The 16,890-nt window shown below is 40.2% G+C and overlaps 1 protein-coding gene and 1 long non-coding RNA gene across 3 annotated transcripts in view; one reads left to right on the top strand and one right to left on the bottom strand.

The window, feature by feature from the left end:
- The window catches only part of LOC129391579 (uncharacterized), a 43,602-nt gene that overhangs the window by 25,529 nt on the left and 1,183 nt on the right, over positions 1–16,890 (top strand). Inside the window, exon 2 of the long non-coding RNA XR_008615952.1 lies at positions 6,900–7,049. This is a non-coding gene — a long non-coding RNA (uncharacterized lncRNA). The remainder of the gene's footprint in view (positions 1–6,899; positions 7,050–16,890) is intronic.
- COLEC12 (collectin subfamily member 12) overlaps positions 7,053–16,890 on the bottom strand; it is a 213,688-nt gene continuing 203,850 nt past the window's right edge. For both annotated transcript variants that reach the window (XM_024121023.3, XM_024121024.3), the window contains 2 exons: positions 16,113–16,258; positions 7,053–8,507 (listed from right to left, as the gene is read on the bottom strand). In XM_024121023.3, the coding sequence (XP_023976791.1) occupies positions 8,488–8,507; positions 16,113–16,258 (166 nt within the window). In that variant the 3' untranslated portion in view covers positions 7,053–8,487. The remainder of the gene's footprint in view (positions 8,508–16,112; positions 16,259–16,890) is intronic.

The raw sequence follows: 16,890 nt of genomic DNA, 5'->3' as shown, positions 1-16,890 counted from the left end.
CACATAGAATTGTCCAAATGGAGGCATGGCAAATAGTTCTTTAGAAACAAGTTGTTATTACCATCAATAACAAGGTAGTGTGTGTCTACAATGTCCATGATCATTGTATATGCCGATTAAGCAAGAGAAAAATCATTATTCATTTTACTATCTATGAACATCATGGCGGAAAGTTGGAGCTAGGAAATCTTTTGGCGGGGGCAGGATTATAGATTTTTTTTTTTAGTGGTACGCGGGCCTCTCACTGTTGTGGCCTCTCCCGTTGCGGAGCACAGGCTCAGCGGCCATGGCTCACGGTCCCAGCCGCTCCACGGCATGTGGGATCTTCCCGGACCGGGGCACGAACCCGTGTCCCCTGCATCGGCAGGCGGACTCTCAACCACTGCGCCACCAGGGAAGCCCAGGATTATAGATTTTTAAGAGCATGTTAGCAAGTCCACTGGGGACTCTTTCTTGCTTTTTGTCTGTTTGAGCAGGATTTCCCACAGCATCAGGCTTCCGTGCTGTTCCTCTTGTGCCCCTTTTCTCCCAGGTCTCAGTAAGTGGGACCTGGAGCTGCCTCATGCAGCTGAGTTCAGCCAGCCTCTCCCATATCCTGTCTGACCTTCAGCTCTCCTTTAGTTGGCCTTTTAGAGTTTGGTTGAAGTTCCAGGAGAGATGCTTCCAGTGGGATTTGTGTGGAGCAGAAAGTCATATTTCTACAGGTCATGAGGAAAGAGGTAGAACCTGTGAAAAAACTACTTATGATGGGGCCAGAGCCTTTCCATGCAGCCAATCTGTCCATCCATGCTCGTGTCTATCCTTGCAACTATTCATGCATTCGTCCTTCCTTCTGCCCCTAAAACAAAGGGAGGACACAACGGTATATGAATTCATTCTATTCATTTTGGGTAGATACGATTTATATGCATAAAAAGACTAGTGTATTTCATCCAAGTTTTCAAACTTTTTTTTTAAAAAAATAATGAACCTCAAATGGAACCTCATATGAAATAAATATGTAGCCATCCGGATAGTGATCTGGAGCTACATTTGCTCTGCAGATACCCTCCTTCCATCCACTGTGGCCCCTTCACAGGATCCCTGGGCTCCCCAGAGCACAGTTTACAGACTGCTGTATGAAACAAAGTATTGGTGATGTGGTACAGGTGGTGGGTCTTGGGGGAATTAAGGAAAGAGAGAGCTCACTGGGGGCTGCAGACTTTTGAGGAAGTGTCTTGAAAGAGATGGTGTCCTTGAAAGGGGAGTCATGTTTGGATCCATGAAGAGGAGAGCGGCACACACTAAGTGTCAGGTAGAGGCCAGGGATTTGATGAGCAAAGGCCCTGGAAGTGGAGGTGGGGTACAGGTAGGAGGGGTGTCAGTCAGGGTCCAATAAGAAAAAGATGGCACCCTCAGGCTGGAACCAACTGGAAGCCAAGAGCCAATGGAGCCCATAAAGATCTACCTTCCAAAACCCAGAGAATGGTGGAGAAGGGATCTGGAGGGACAAATAGAAAATAACCACATAGGGAGCTGCTGGGTTAGAGCTGAAGGACTCGTATCAGTTAGCTCTTGTTCCAGTAATGCTGTGTAATAAACAGCCCCCAAATCTCAATGGAATATATATCGCATTAGGTGTTTATTCTTACAGGTCTGTGGGGTGGCCCAGTGGCTCTGCTGCAGGCTCTGAAGGTTGAGCTGGCTCTGCTTCTTGCTGCAGGTCTGTCTTGGCTGGGGCAGGTTTGCGCCATGTGTGTTCATTCTAGAGCCCCGGCCACAGGGGCAGCAGCTACCTAGAGGAAGCCCTCCTCAAGGTGATGGCAGATGTACAAGAGGGCAAGCACAGTTACCCTAGGATTTCTCAAGCCTTTGGTCACATCACATCCACCAATATTGGCCGAAGCAAGTCACCTGGCTGAGCCCAAGTCAAGGGGGTAGGAAGGTACCCTCCTCCCAGAGAGATAGGTGAATTACAAATGGGTGGATGCAGGGAAGTATGGAGAATTGGAGCCAGTAATTCAATCCACCAGAGTCTCCACAGGAAGGCAAGTTAGAAAATACAGTTGACCCTTCAACAAAGGGTCAGGTTAGGGGCACCAACCCTTTACACATAACTTGTGGTCCTCCCTCCATATATGCCATTTGGTTCCTCCATATCCGTGGTCTGCATCTGCGGATTCAACCAACTGTGGATCGTGTAGTACTGTAGTATGTATTTATTGAAAAACATCCATGTATAAGTGGACCCATGCAGTTCAAACTTGCGTTGTTCAAGGGTCACCTGTATGTTGTACAGGAGGGGAATTGGTGTGGGTGGGTTTGGAAGGTGCAACTACTATTTATACTGCTTCCCACCCATAGCCATACTCCTTTCCTTTTATCATAATAGAATTTTTAGCTTGGCATGTGACTGTATTTCACGGCTAAAGCCTATATTTCCCAGCCTCCTTGCAATAAATGAGGCTATTTGACTAAGTTCTGGCTAAAGAGATGTGAGTGGAAATGATGTCTGCAATTTCTGCCTTAAAGGGATTCAATTCTCTCTCCACCTCTCCCTCAAGCGTACACATTCCTGGAATGTGGGTGTGGTGCTGAGCCCTCTTGGACCCTGCGAATGTGGGCGATGGCTTCAGGATGGCAGAACAGGAATATAGTAGGAGGGTGGCTCCCTGGGCCCTGTTCATATAGTTAGATAGAGAAGAAGCCTCCATCTTATTTAGGCTGGCATTATTTTGGGTCTTCATTTCAGCAGCCAAATCTGTAATTAATACAAACTGATAGGAACCTCTACTCTTATACCTAACTGAAGGGATAACACAGAGAGAGATACCAATTAATTTTTTTCAGCACTTACTGGACTAAGAGAGAAGAGATGATCACAATTTAAATTTTTCTCCATGTCACTCCTGTCTAGTATTTTGAAAGGCATCATCAGTAAGCTAATTGTCAATGCAAATTCACCCTAATGATAACAGGACAGGCAATGCCAGTTCTGAACCAGTTCTGGACCAATGCTGGTTCTGTCCATGAGCAGAGGGCCTGGTGGGAAAGAGAGGTGCGGGGAGAGAGCTATTTGTCGCTTGTTTGAATATGCCTCACAAGCAGGAAGTAGAGAGGAGGATTCAAACCTGGGTCTATTTGGCTCCCAAGCCTGTCTCCTTTCATTTGGCACTAATTATATCAGAGAACTCTGTGAGACGTCCAGTTACTCTAGAATCTACGGTGGTTTCTCCAAACTGGACCTCTTTGGACATCCATGGCATGGGCGCCAAGTGGACTTTTTGCCTCTTTGCTCATTGATAACAAAGAGATTGGTCTAGTACTTTTATGTAAAGAGCATGAATCACGATTCTTCCATTATCTCCCTGCTTCTGTTAGAGAGACCTGGTGGCTTGACTGATTTCTTGTGGCAAAGAACAGAATACAACCCAGAAAGCCCGACTCTCAGGAAGGTTACTGTTGGATCATAGGAGACAGCATGGCGGGGTGGAAGCTAGGTGGCCATGGGTTCAAATCCCAGTTCTTGGAAAATTATTTAACCGGTCTGATCTTCAGTTTCCTTGTATGGTAGTTGGAGATAGTAGGTGTTATTATAGCTACCCTAGAGCCAGCACTTTGTGCTGGTTTATGTCAGGCCTGGCCTAGCTTCTCTGCTCTCAGGCATAGGAACTGCTTTTAAGAATCTTATAATTCCCTGCAGCTTGCAGGCATTATTTAGTGGGTCATGGCAATGAGTGATGATTAAAGAATACAGCAAACTCTGGCACCAACGGTTGAAAGACTGGCCAAAGGACAATTCTCCATCTCTGGCCAAGAGGACTAACCCTTTTGTTAAAGCCCATTTAATGACCTGCCTGGTTGAGTTGTTGGCGGGAGTCTCCTTGCTGGCAGCTGACTCCCAACCAAGTTGTATGAGTGATCCCTGTTTTACCTAATAAGTCCTTGGAGGAAAGCTGGAGGCTGGGATACAGCCCTGCCTATGGCAGGCAGGGCTGGACTGAGATAGTTCATTCATAGACTCATTCATTGAAAAGTTTGAAAACCAGGGGCTCTTGCTTCTGGAGAATTAAAGTTGGTTTTCTTAAGCCTGCTTTTCTTTGGACTTCTGCCCACCTGGTGTAACCTGGGCATGCTATGTACTTATTTGAACAAGTATATCTAGGAGGAGAGGAAAAAGCATGAACGGGTGGAGTGGAATCTCTTTAACATCTGCTCTGTGATTTATAAAGTAAGTGTGATGCCATGCCACTAAGGGATGCTTTCCAGGAAAATGGAGCTATGGTACAGAGAGATACCTTCTAAAAAATGGCAAAAGTTCACCTATACTTCTAAAACTGTTGAGTATAACAGAAAAGAGATATTTCATTACACAGCCATTTAGAAAAGGTTTCTAAAGCTTTTCCCTGACTCAGGGCCATATTTTGATAAATAGAATGAATCTGCTTTGCCAGTTGATTCTTTTCACTCAATATTCCATTCATAATATGTATATTACATATATATCCAATATAGTGGATGTATAGTAACCAGTTGTTATCAACATGAATTGCTTCATTTCTCCTGCTTGGCTTCTCCTTCAGTTCTCTTAAGATTTCATTGCTGACTGGCCATATTCACCTTTCTCTTCTTTCTTTTTTTTTTTTTTTTATAAATGTATTTATTATTTTATTTTATTTATTTATTTATTTTGGCTGCATTGGGTCTTCGTTGCTGCGTGCAGTCTTTTTCTCTGGTTGCAGTGAGCAGGGGCTACTCTTCATTGAGGTGCACGGGCTTCTCATCACGGTGGCTTCTCTTGTTGCAGAGCACGGGCTCTAGGTGCGTGGGCTTCAGTAGCTGTGGCACGTGGGCTCAGTAGTTGTGGCTCGTGGGCTCTAGAGCACAGTCTCGGTAGTTGTGGCGCACGGGCTTAGTTGCTCCGCAGCATGTGGGGTCTTCCCGGACCAGGGCTCAAACCCGTGTCCCCTACATTGGCAGGCGGATTTCCCAACCGCTGCGCCACCAGGGAAGCCCACTTTTCTCTTCTTAATTCAGTAATATTTAGGCCTCTCAGCTAATCTGTAGATCATCTAACACAGTGTGTGGGTTTTCCTCCATGGTATCTGGAGCACTTGTGTGTAGCGTTTGGCATGGAAGGAAGAATCAGCTCTTCCTTCAGGGTGAATTTGTTGTGAAAGGATTCAGGCTAGAAGTGATGCTTGAGCTGAATCTTAAAGGAGGTACTTTCCAGGTAACAAAGGTAGGGAAGGGAAGTTCAGGTAAAGTATGGGGGTAAGAAAGAGCATGGAGGAAATTGCAGGTGGCTTGCAAGGCTGTTCTGGCACATGGCAAGGGAGGGCAGGGTTGCAGCTGGAGGGGAGGCTGGAGATGAAGCTGAGGACCTGGTCACGAGGGCCTTATCTCCCCTGCATGTATGTCCTGCAGGCAACTCAGAAGATTTTAAACTGGGGGTAAGGGTTAGAATGGACTTAGATTTAGGGACATAAGAACGAGGAACCTGATCAGATTTGCATGACAGTGATGTGGACAATGGGCAAGTCTTCAAATTAGCCTCAGTGTCCTAATTCCTCAAGTAGAGAGAAAGGTTTTGCACCAAGATTAGAAGAGGTAATGTATGTGAAAGTGCTAAATATATTTAAACTTTTATTATTATTATTGGACTACTTTGAGCCATGAATGAGTTAAAATACTTAGTTTTTTAAGAGATCAGTTTTGTCATGAGGCAAAATACACATGCTTAATATTGTTACCTGATTTATATAGGGATATATGATTGATTGATTGATTGGCTGCGTTGGGTCTTCGTTGCTGTGTGCGGGCTTTCTCTAGTTGCAGTGAGCGGGGGCTACTCTTCGTTGTGGTGCACGGGCTTCTCATTGCGGTGGCTTCTCTTGTTTCAGGGCACAGGCTCTAGGTGCGAGGGCTTCAGTAGTTGTGGCTCACGGGCTCTAGAACGCAGGCTCAATAGTTGTGGCGCACGGGCTTAGTTGCTCTGCAGCATGTGGGATCTTCCCAGACCAGGGCTCGAACCCGTGTCCCCTGCATTGGCAGGTGTATTCTTAACCACTGCACCACCAGGGAAGTCCCAGGGATATATGATTTATGTAGCTTTCTATTTCCTTAAACATCTGGTTTTTAAAATGGGAGCAGGTCTTACTATTTGTTTTCTGCTTTAAACTCTAACTGCTAAAATTGGAAGGATATGGGAAGACCTGGTGAATGCTGCTCACGGAAGAGGAAAAGAAAGGGTTTTTTTCTTTCTGGTTGTGCACTCATTCTTTCAAGAGTCATTTAAAAAGAAAACGTTTCCATCTTCTCATAGCAACTCAAGTGCTTGAAGACCTCATGACATTTTACCAAAACTCTCCTCCCAGAAGGGCATCAGTGGTGAGTAGGTGAATAGAAACATGGTGTATAAATAGCTAAATATACAGAGGAGTACATGAGGCATCTGGTAATGTGTGATTTTCATCTGATTTTACTGTGTTATTAAGACAAACCCTGCTTCCCAAAGAAAATTAGAACATTTTCAAAGCTCGAGTCTGAATCCTGCCTCATTCCTTGGTGATGATGTGACCCAGGAAATGACATCACCTCCCTGAGTGCCCCCCTCTATAAAATGGGGAGAGTAGTAAGGCCTACTTTTTAGGGCTGTTGGGAGGATGACCTGAGATCATCTGGTTGAAGCCTGACAAATGATAAGCACTGGGTAAGTTGTTATTAGGAACACCCTCAGCTGTGCGAGCCAGCACCATTCTCTTCTGAGCATGGCATGAGACGTTCAAGTTGCTTCTGAACATGAATCTTAATTGACACCTAAGAAACCAGAAGAGGATGAAAAAGAGGATAGAGTTTAGTCTATAGAAGGTCTTGAGCCTGAAGAGGTACCAGAGTCCAGTGCCTGTCTTGTGTCATAGGGCCCAGACGACAGCGGGTCCTACCAGCCCGACCAGACTACATGGACAGGACAGCAGGGCATAAAGGTGCTGAGGAGGTGACCATTCCTGGGCTGCAGAGATGTCAAGAACGGTTACCAGGGCAAGACAACACAGTCCACACAGCTGCAGGTGTGAAAATCAAACTCTGTCTTTATTCTTTTACCATTGTATGTGGGATAGGTAGCAGCACTGCTGGGGAGCTCCTTGGGAGGAGAGGAGAGGGAATCTGTTGGATGGAAATATTACCTTTGAGCATCAGTTACATCTAAGCCTGTTTTCAGCACATTTCATATTAGATTTTTCAATGGCAAGTCAAGGAGTAGAAGGAAGATGGGCTCAGACAAAAGGTTCTTTGCAAGAGTTCAACATAGTGGCCAAAATTTTATTCTTGCATTTCATCGTGCATGTGCCTTGGAATTATGGTTTTTTTGGAATCTGACTTAAGAAAACATAAACTTTCCAGGTAGTGTATAGCTGTCCCCATCTTTCTAGCATCTCTGCCTTTGGCCGATGTGATGCCATACTTTCCTGACATTTAATATCAGCTCTGGTATGGGTCTGATACCAAGTATATTCATACCTCAGCCATAAAACAGGACCTTCTAGATAGCCAGATTCAGGTGCTCTGCCCTTCCCAACAGATGCCTCTCCACCACCCTGACTCCGCCAAAATGAAGTAAAAGCACATCCTGAGTTGAGCACTTCCTCTGAGCCTGGCAGACACACAGCAAGAGTCTTGGCTGGTGATGGGCTTGATGCATGGCCCACTTGACTGAGCCACATATATGCTCAGGCTTGACCTACACTGGCAAAATCTGCAAGGACACTTCTAGACATTTCAAGTGATTGATTCCTCTGAGGAAATGATACATTAAAAAATATACATATACACACATATTTAATTATTTTTTTAAACCACAACTGAAAAAAAATCTTTGCCACTGTGTAGAATTAAATCTGACAAGAAACCCTATGAGTTTTTATTAGTACCATTATTGTTTTCTTTGGCTTCATGTACTATATTGGTAAAATAACAACAAAAAAAGAAAAAAAATTGTAAAAAGGCAAATATTTTGTACAAAAATACAAAGTTTTAAAAGCTCTTTAAGTATATTTCATATTGTTACTAAGAGTTGACCTATATATCTGTATGTCTGCATATTTTTCCTACATGTGGGATTTTAGAAATGTAAGGTACTGTTTACACAGTATACGTTTTCAGTTCTTCCTAAAGCTCAACAACCAATGATAATCTTTTTTTCTGATTGGAGCATTCCATACTCTGGAAGACATGATTTGCATAACTGTACGGTTACTGGTTGAGAAAAATCTATGTGATTCAGTCCATTTGCATACTGAAAATCAATGTATTATACTGGGGGAACACTTTTGTTCCAAAGTCCTTAAGTAATGGCAGATGGTAAAGAACGTTGGCTGTCAATTTTTTCAGTAATTGGTTTTCAGTGCTTTTTTTCAATCTGGTGAGAAGATGATGCAATGAGGAAGAAGTATCTTTTGCCTTTGAGAACTGTCCGAAAATTTGCTCTTATTATTATATCACAGTCCATTATAATGCAGGTGATAGTACTAAAAGAAAGGAAAAAGGATGGGTGTTAGTTTTTCTTAAAGAACAATGTTAATATAATTCAAAAAAGGAACGTGTTTTTATAGGAAACATTCCAAATACATCATTCAATAATTATTTTTTCAAATAAATGCCTAGAAATTCTTACTCAGATTAAATAAAAGGTAAAATTCACTTTGAAAGAGGCTATTCTGGTGAATCCTAGTCCCAGCTCAAATCCCAAATGGCCAAAGAAGGCTAACAAATGACAAATCTGGGTCACTTGTCACCCTCTACTGTAATCTCTTGTTGAGATATTTGTGTTCTTTTCCTGAAACTGACCAGGATGGGAGTTCCTTACATGTCTGGAGACCTCTAGCATTGGACCAGTGCTTGACACACTAGAGGTTTTCAGTACATGACTGTTGAATGGATAAATGTATAATTTGTGCCCCAGTTACTGTCAAAAATAATTTGAGCAAAATATATTTTTGTCATCAACTTTGTTTTTAAAAATTGAGACAAAATTGACATATAACATATTAGTTTCAAGTGTACATGATTCCAAATTTGTATATATTGCAAAATGATCACCACAGTAAGTCTAGTTAACGTCCACTACCACATGTAGTTAAAATTTTGTTGTTGTTGTGATGAGAATTTTTAAGATTTACTCTTTCAGCAACTTTCAAATATATAACAGGATTATTAACTATAGTCACCATGCTGTACATGACATTACATTACCATGCCTTATTTATTTTATAACTAGATGTTTATACCTTTTGAGCCCCTTCACCCATTTTGTACACCCCACCACTCTCCGCCTCTGGCAACCACCTGTTTTCTGTATCTATGAGTTCCATTTTTTTTTTAAGGTTCCATATAAGTGCGATCATATGGTGTCTGTCTCTGTCTAACTTATTTCACTTAGCATAATGCCCTCAAGGTTAATGCATGTTGTCACAAATGGCAATATTTCATTCTTTTTTATGGCTGAATAATAATATTCCATTGTATTTATATACTGCATTTTCTTTACCCATTCATCTATTGATGGACCCTTAGATTGCTTCCATATTGTAAATAATGCATTGTAAATAATGCTCCAATGAACATAAGGGTACATATATCTTTTCAAGTTAATGTTTTTGTTTCTTCAGATGAATACCTAGAAGTGGAATTGCTGGATCATATGGTAGTTCTATTATATTTTTAATTTCTTGAGGAACCTCCATACTGTTATTCCATAGTGGCTGCACCAATTTACATTCCCACCAACAGTGCATAAGTGTTCCCTTTTCTCCACATCCTCGCCAACACTTGTTATTTCTTGTCTTTTCTATAATGACCATTTTGACAGGTGTGAGGTAATGTCTCATTGTGGTTTTCATTTGCATTTCCTTGATGATTAGGGATGCTGAGCAGATTTTCATGTACCTGTTGGCCATCTGTATGTCTTCTTTGGAAAAATGTCTGTTCAGATCTTATGCCCACTTTTCAATGGGATTGTTTGGTGTTTTGCTATTGAGTTGTATGAGTTTTTCATATATTTGGGATATTAGCACCTTATCAGTTCTATGATTTGCAGATATTTTTTTCCCATTCAGTAAGCCGAATTTTCATTTGTTGATGGTTTTCTTTGCTTTGCAGAAGCTTTATAGTTTGATGTAGTCACACTTGCTTATTTTTGCTTTTGTTGTCAGATCCAAACAGTCATTGCCAAGATCAATGTCAAGGAGATTATCACCTATGTTTTCTTCTAGGAATTTTATGGTTTCATTTGAGTCTTTCATCCATTTTGAGCTTATTTTTGTGTATGGTATAAGAGAGTGGTCCAGTTTCATTCTTTTGCATGTGGCTGTCCAGTTTTCTCAACAGCATTTATTGAAGAGATTGTCCTCTCCCCACTGTATATTCTTGGCTCCTTTATCATAAGTTAGTTGACCAATAATCCATATGCATGGATTTATTTCTGGGTTATATATTCTGTTTCACTGATCTATGTATCTGTTTTTATGCCACTACCACACTGTATTGATCCCTGTAGCTTTGTAATATAGTTTGAAATCAGGGACTGTGTCTAGCTTTGCTCTTCTTTCTCAAGATTACTTTGGCTATTTGGGGTCTTTTGTGGTTCCATACAAATTTTAGGATTGTTTGTTCTATTTCTGTGAAAAATGCCATAGGAATTTTTCTAGGGATTGCATTGGATCTGTAGATTGCTTTGGATAGTATGGACATTTTAACAATATTCTTCCAATCCATAAGCACAGAATATCTTTCTATTTATTTGGGTCTTCTTCAGTTTCTTTCATCAATGTCCTATAGTTTTCAGTGTATAGGTCTTTCACCTCCTTGGGTAAATTTATTCCTAGGTATTTTTTCCTTTTTGATGCAATTGCAAATGGGATTGTTTCCCTAATTTCTCTTTCTGATAGTTTGTTACAGTGTATGGAAACACAACATATTTTTGTATATTGATTTTTGTGTCCTGCGACTTTACAGAATTCATTTATTAGTTCTAACATTTTTTTTTGGTGGAGCCATTAGGGTTTTCTATATATAAAATATCATGTTACCTGCAAATAGCGACAGTTTTACTTCTTCCTTTCTGATTTGGATGCCTTTTATTTCTTTTTTTTTGCCTAATTGCTCTGGCTAGGATTTCCAATACTATGCTGAATAAAAGTGGTGAGAGTGGGCATCCTTGTCTTGTTCCTGATCTTAGTGAAAAGTATTCAGCTTTTCACCATTGACTATGATGTTAGTTGTGGGCTTGTCACAGTCCCTCTATAGAGAGTTTCCCTCTACAGGGAATCCATTTGAGAGTTTTGTTGTTGTTTTTTTTAATCATACATGAACACTGAGTTTTGTCAAATGCTTTTTCTGCATCTATTGAGATGATATATGATTTTTTTCTTTCATTCTGTTAATGTAGTGTATCTCATTGATTGATTTGTGGATGTTAAACCATCCTTATATCCCTGGAATAAATCTTACTTGATCATGGCATATAATTCTTTTACTGTATTGTTGAATTTGGTTTGCTAATATTTTGTTGAGGATTTTTACATCTATAGTTCATCAAGGATACTGCCCTGTAATTTTCTTTTCTTGTAGCGTCCTTGTCTGGCTTTGGTATCAGGGTAATGCTGGCCTCATAAAATGAGTTTGGAAGTGTTTCCTCCTCTTCTATTTTTTGGAAGAGTTTGAGAAGGATTGGTATTAATTTTTCTTTAAACGTTTGGTAGAATTCACTAATGAAGCCATCTGGCCCTGGACTTTTGTTTATTGGGAGGTTTTTGATTACTTAGTCAATCTCTTTACTAGTAATTGGTCTGTTCAGATTTTTTAATTTCTTCATGATTCAGTTCTTCGTAGATGGTATGTTTCTAGGAATTTATTTCTCATAGGTTGTCCAATTTGTTGGTGTATAATTGTTCATAGTGATCTTTGTATTTCTGTGATACCGGTTACAGTGTCTCCTCTCTCATTTCTGATTGTATATATTTGAGCCCATATTTTTTTCTCAGTAAATCTAGCTAAAAGTTTGTCGATTTTGTTTATCTTTCAAATACCAGCTCTATCATTAATCTTTTCTATTATGTTTTTAGTCTCTATTTCATTTATTTCCACTCTGATCTTTATTTCCTTCCTTCAACTAACTTTGGGCTTCATTTGTTCTTCTTTTTCTAGTTCCTTGAGGGGTAAGGTTAGGTTGTTTATCTGAGATCTTTTTTTCTTGATATAGGATGTATTGCTATGAACCTCCCCTTAGAACTGCTTTGCTACATCCCATAAGTCTTGGTATGTTGCATTTTCATTTGTCTCACCATATTTTTTACTTCCTTTTTGATTTCTTCCTTGACCCACTGGTTGTTCAGTAGCATGTTGTTTAATCTCCTCATATTTGTGATTTTTCCAGTTTTCTTCTTGTGATTGAAGCCATATCAAGCATCTTTTCCAGCCACAATGGTATGAGACTAGAAATCAATCTTCTTAAATTTATTGAGACTTTTTTTGTGGCCTAACATGATATACTCTGGAGAATGTTCCATGTGCACTTGAGAAGAATATGTATTCTGTTGCTTTTGGATGGGATTTTTTCTATCAGTTAGGTCCACCTGATCTAATGTGCCATTTAAGGCCAATATTTCCTTATTGATTTTTTGGTCTGGATGATCTATTCACTGATGAAAGTGGGGTACTATTACTGTACTGCTGTCTATTTCTCCCTTTAGGTCTGTCGATATTTGCTTTTTTTACTTAGGTGCTCCTATGTTGGGTGCATAAATATTTACAAATGTTATATACTCTTGTTGGATTGATTCCTTTATCACTATGTAATGACCTTCTTTGTCTCTTATTCCAGTATTTGTTTTAAAGTCTATTATGTCTGATATAAATATAGCTACCCCATCTTTCTTTGGGTTTCCATTTGCATGGAATATCTTTCTACATCTTCACTTTCAGTCTGTGTGTATCCTTCATCTAAAGTGAGTCTCCTGTAGGCAGCATATAGATGGGTCTTGTATTTTTATCCATGCAGCCATTCTATGTCTTTTGACTGGAGAATGTAGTCCATTTATGTTTAAAATAATTATTAAAAGATATGTATTACTTGCCATTTTGTTAATTGTTTTCTGGCTGTTTTGTAGTTCCTCTGTTTCTTCTTCTCTTGCTCTCTTCCTTTGTGACTTGATGATTTTCTGTAGTGGTATGCTTAGATTCCTTTCTATTTATCTTTTATGTATCTACTATAGGTTTTTGCATTGTGATTATCATGAGGCTTACATATAACAATTTATATTTATAATAGTCTATTTTAATAACAACTTAAGTTTGAATGCATTCTAAAACTGTGTTTTTACTCCCTGCCCCCACACCATTTTATGTTTTTGATGTCACAATTTATATCTTCTAATCTTGTGTATCCCTTAACAAACCACTGTAGTTATAGTTATTTTTATTACTTTTGTCTCTTAACCTTCATACTAGCTTTATAAGTGTTAATCCACTACCTTTACAACATTAGAGTATTCTGAATTTTACGATATATATGTAAAGGTAAATATATTTTGACCTTTACCAGTGAGATTTATACTTTCATATGTTTCCCTGTTTTTAATTAGCACCCTTTCTTTCCAGTGTAAAGAAGCCTCTTTAACATTTCTTGTAAGGCTGGTCTAGTGGTGAACTCCTTTAGGTTTTGCTTGTCTGGAAAACTCTCTTTCAATTCTGAAGGATAACTTTGCTGGGTAGAGTATTCTTAATTGGAAGTTTTTTTCTTTGAACACTTTTAATAAAACCATTCCACTCCCTTTTGGCTTGCTAAGTTTCTGCTGAAAAATCAGCTGACAGTCCATAGGGGTTCCCTTGTATGTAACAAGTTATTTTTCTCTTGCTGCTTTTAAGATTCTCTCCTTATCTTTAACTTCTGACATTTTAATTATAATGTGTCTTGGTGTGGGTCTCTTTGGGTTCCTCCTATTTGGAACTTTGGGTTTCCTGGATTTGGATGTCTGTTTCCTTCCCAAGTTTAGGGAAGTTTTCAGCCATTATTTCTTCAAGAAGTTTCTGCCCCTTTACCCCTCTCTTCTCCTTCTGGGCCCCTATAATGTGAATGTTGGACCACCTCATGTTGTCTCATAAGTACCTTAAATTATCTTCACGTTTTTTCATTCTTTTTTCTTTTTGCTTCTCCACTGGGTGTGTTCCACTGCCCTGCTTTTGAGCTCACTGATCCTTTCTTCTGCTTCATCTAGTCTGCTACTGAACCCTACTAGTATATATTTTCCAGTTCAGTTGTTGTATTCTTCAGCTCTGTAACTTCTATTTGGTACTTTCTTATATTTTCTATCTCTTTATTGAAGTTCTGTGTTCATCTATTCTTCTCCCGAGTTCAGTGTGAGCATCTTTATAACTATTATTTTGAACTTTTTAATAGGTACATCACTTATCTCCATTAAGGACTTTTTATAAGGTTTTATCTTGTTCTTTCATTCAGAACATATGTATCTTTCTTCATTTTGCTTGACTCTCTGTGTTGTCAAACTAGATAAAACAACCCTCTTTCCCAATCTTGAGGGAGTGGCATCTTGTAGGAATGAACCTTATCTTTCAACCCTGCCCTAGCTCTTGCTTGTCCTTCAAACCACTGTGATTGTTCAAGCAGCCTTTTTTATTTTTAGTGGCTCCTAGCATTTGAGTGTGCCAAGACCTGTCGATGCCCCAAAGGGGAGGATCTCAGTCAGCAACTGGAGTCTTGTTGATTAGAAACTAGACCTTAAGGCAGCAGCTTTTAAAGTATGCAAATATTTATAGTCTTGTGGGACTGAAAGGTATGTCCCACTGGCCACCAGAACTGGGTGGACCTAGAGGTGTCTCCTCCACAGTTGTTGCAAAAATCAGGGTGCCAGACAAGTGTACTAGCTCCATCCTGGGAGCTACCTGCACCCTGTCATGAGGCAGAGGGAGGTCACAAAGATGGCATCCACCGGCTTTTGTCCCTGGAGGGCACCTCAGTAGGTCCCTAGATGAGGCAAACCAGAAGCCTACCCCTCTTGCTGAAGCTCCAGGACAAGCAAATAGGCCTCTTTCACAGAAATACTGGGGGTATGATTCAGTTTGCTGTCTTCACAGTCCCCTGGGGATAGCAGCTGGCCAAGAATGATTTGTTTGTTATAGTCTCATGGGACCCGGGAATGCAAGCTCACTGGCCACTAGAGCCAGGAGATCAAGGGGTGTTCCCTGGGTGGCAGCTGCAAAAAACTGGGCATCAGACGTGTGTGAAAGCTCCCCTTGGGGTGATACTGGTGCTGTGGAGCACAGCAGAGGGAGAGCACAAAGATAGTGCCTGCCCTTCAAGGTCTCCCACCAACTTTCAAAATAAAGACTTTATGAGATAGAATTACATAATATTCACAAGGTTGTATAGTTTAGAACTATCTAATATTTTAGAACATGTTCATCACCCCTAAAAGAAACCCATACCTATTACCATTCACCCCCATTTCCTCCTTCCCCCACCACAAACTTTCAAATCTAGTTCTGATGAAGAAAACTAAGATGCTATGTCCTGAAGAGGGTCATGTATTTAATGAAGCTTTACATAAGTACCTTTTGAAATGAAAAAAAGAATCTCCAAATGCCTCTTAGGCTTATGAGCTTATAAGGAGGCGGGCAAACTATATCCCTACATTATCTAGCACAGCATCTGGCCCATAGTAAATGCTCAATAAATACATGTAGAATTGAATGCTTGGCCACCTGAATTATCCATGCATGGAACTCTATGAAAGAGACAAAACACTGGTGCCATATGTTAAATAACAATTGACTGACAATATTATAAGGTAATGACCTAGGCCTTTTAGTCTAATATTTATTGAGTACTTCCTCTACATTAGGCACATTTATTAACTTATTTAAGTCCTCACAACAACCCCATTAAGAAGACACTATTATTTCCCTGAGGTTAATAGCCTGCCCAGCTAGTAAATGGCAGAACCAGGACTGGAACCCGATTACCGAGCCTACATTCAGATCCCTTATACTCATCACCTCTTGCCCTTTAATAAGATATAAGCTCAGCGGCTCTCTCTTAAATCCCCTCCGCTGCTTACCTGTCTCCCTGTCTTTTTCGCAAATGAAGTTATTGATGTCCTCACATTGGAAGTCGTTCCATTGCCCAGCATAAATCAGCCCAGCACAGTCTTCTCCAGGCCCATGGCCATGACCCCAGTTATCTGGCTGTCCAGCTTTCCAATTTCTTTTAAGAAAACAGAAATCAAGTATTATTTGCAAAGTCACAGAGAAGTTTTCTTTACCTAAAGAGCAGCAGAGAAATGTAAAAAACAAAACCAAGGCCTGTCATTTGTCCGGGAATGAAAATGCACTGTTTAAAACGCTGTGCACACTCTGATTCAGAATAAGCAGCTGTTTTGCAGAGCACTGTGTTATGCAGCATCTCCCTGCAGGCTTGTTATCATTGCCACAGTGCAATCAGCTCACTGAGCTGCTTCATCACATTGCTGAGAGAGTAAATCTGTCTCCAACACAGTTAGATGAATGACAGCTTTCTAACATGCACTGGAATGCTGACTGCTGGGCATGTGGGTGTATATCTGTGTGTGAATGTATATGCATTCTGAGGACCACACACACACACACACACACACACACACATTCTTGTGAGAACCCAGAGGGATCCTTGTACGTTCTGATATCTTGTCTCTAACAAGTCAGAGTCAGGCAGAGAGAGCCAAAGACCCTTGATATACACTTACAAGAACCTACAATTATAAACACTTGGTTATGGTTTTCTGGCTAAGTTGTAGATAGTTAATTGCTATAGGAAGAAATAGTAATTTATTCTTTTTTTTTTTTTTTTTTTTTTTTTTT

The sequence above is a fragment of the Physeter macrocephalus genome, chromosome 19, assembly GCF_002837175.3.
Source record: "Physeter macrocephalus isolate SW-GA chromosome 19, ASM283717v5, whole genome shotgun sequence".
In the NCBI taxonomy this organism is placed as follows: Eukaryota; Metazoa; Chordata; class Mammalia; order Artiodactyla; family Physeteridae; genus Physeter; species Physeter macrocephalus.
Note: the sequence above shows the minus strand (reverse complement) of the source record. Positions and strands in the feature narration are given on the sequence as shown.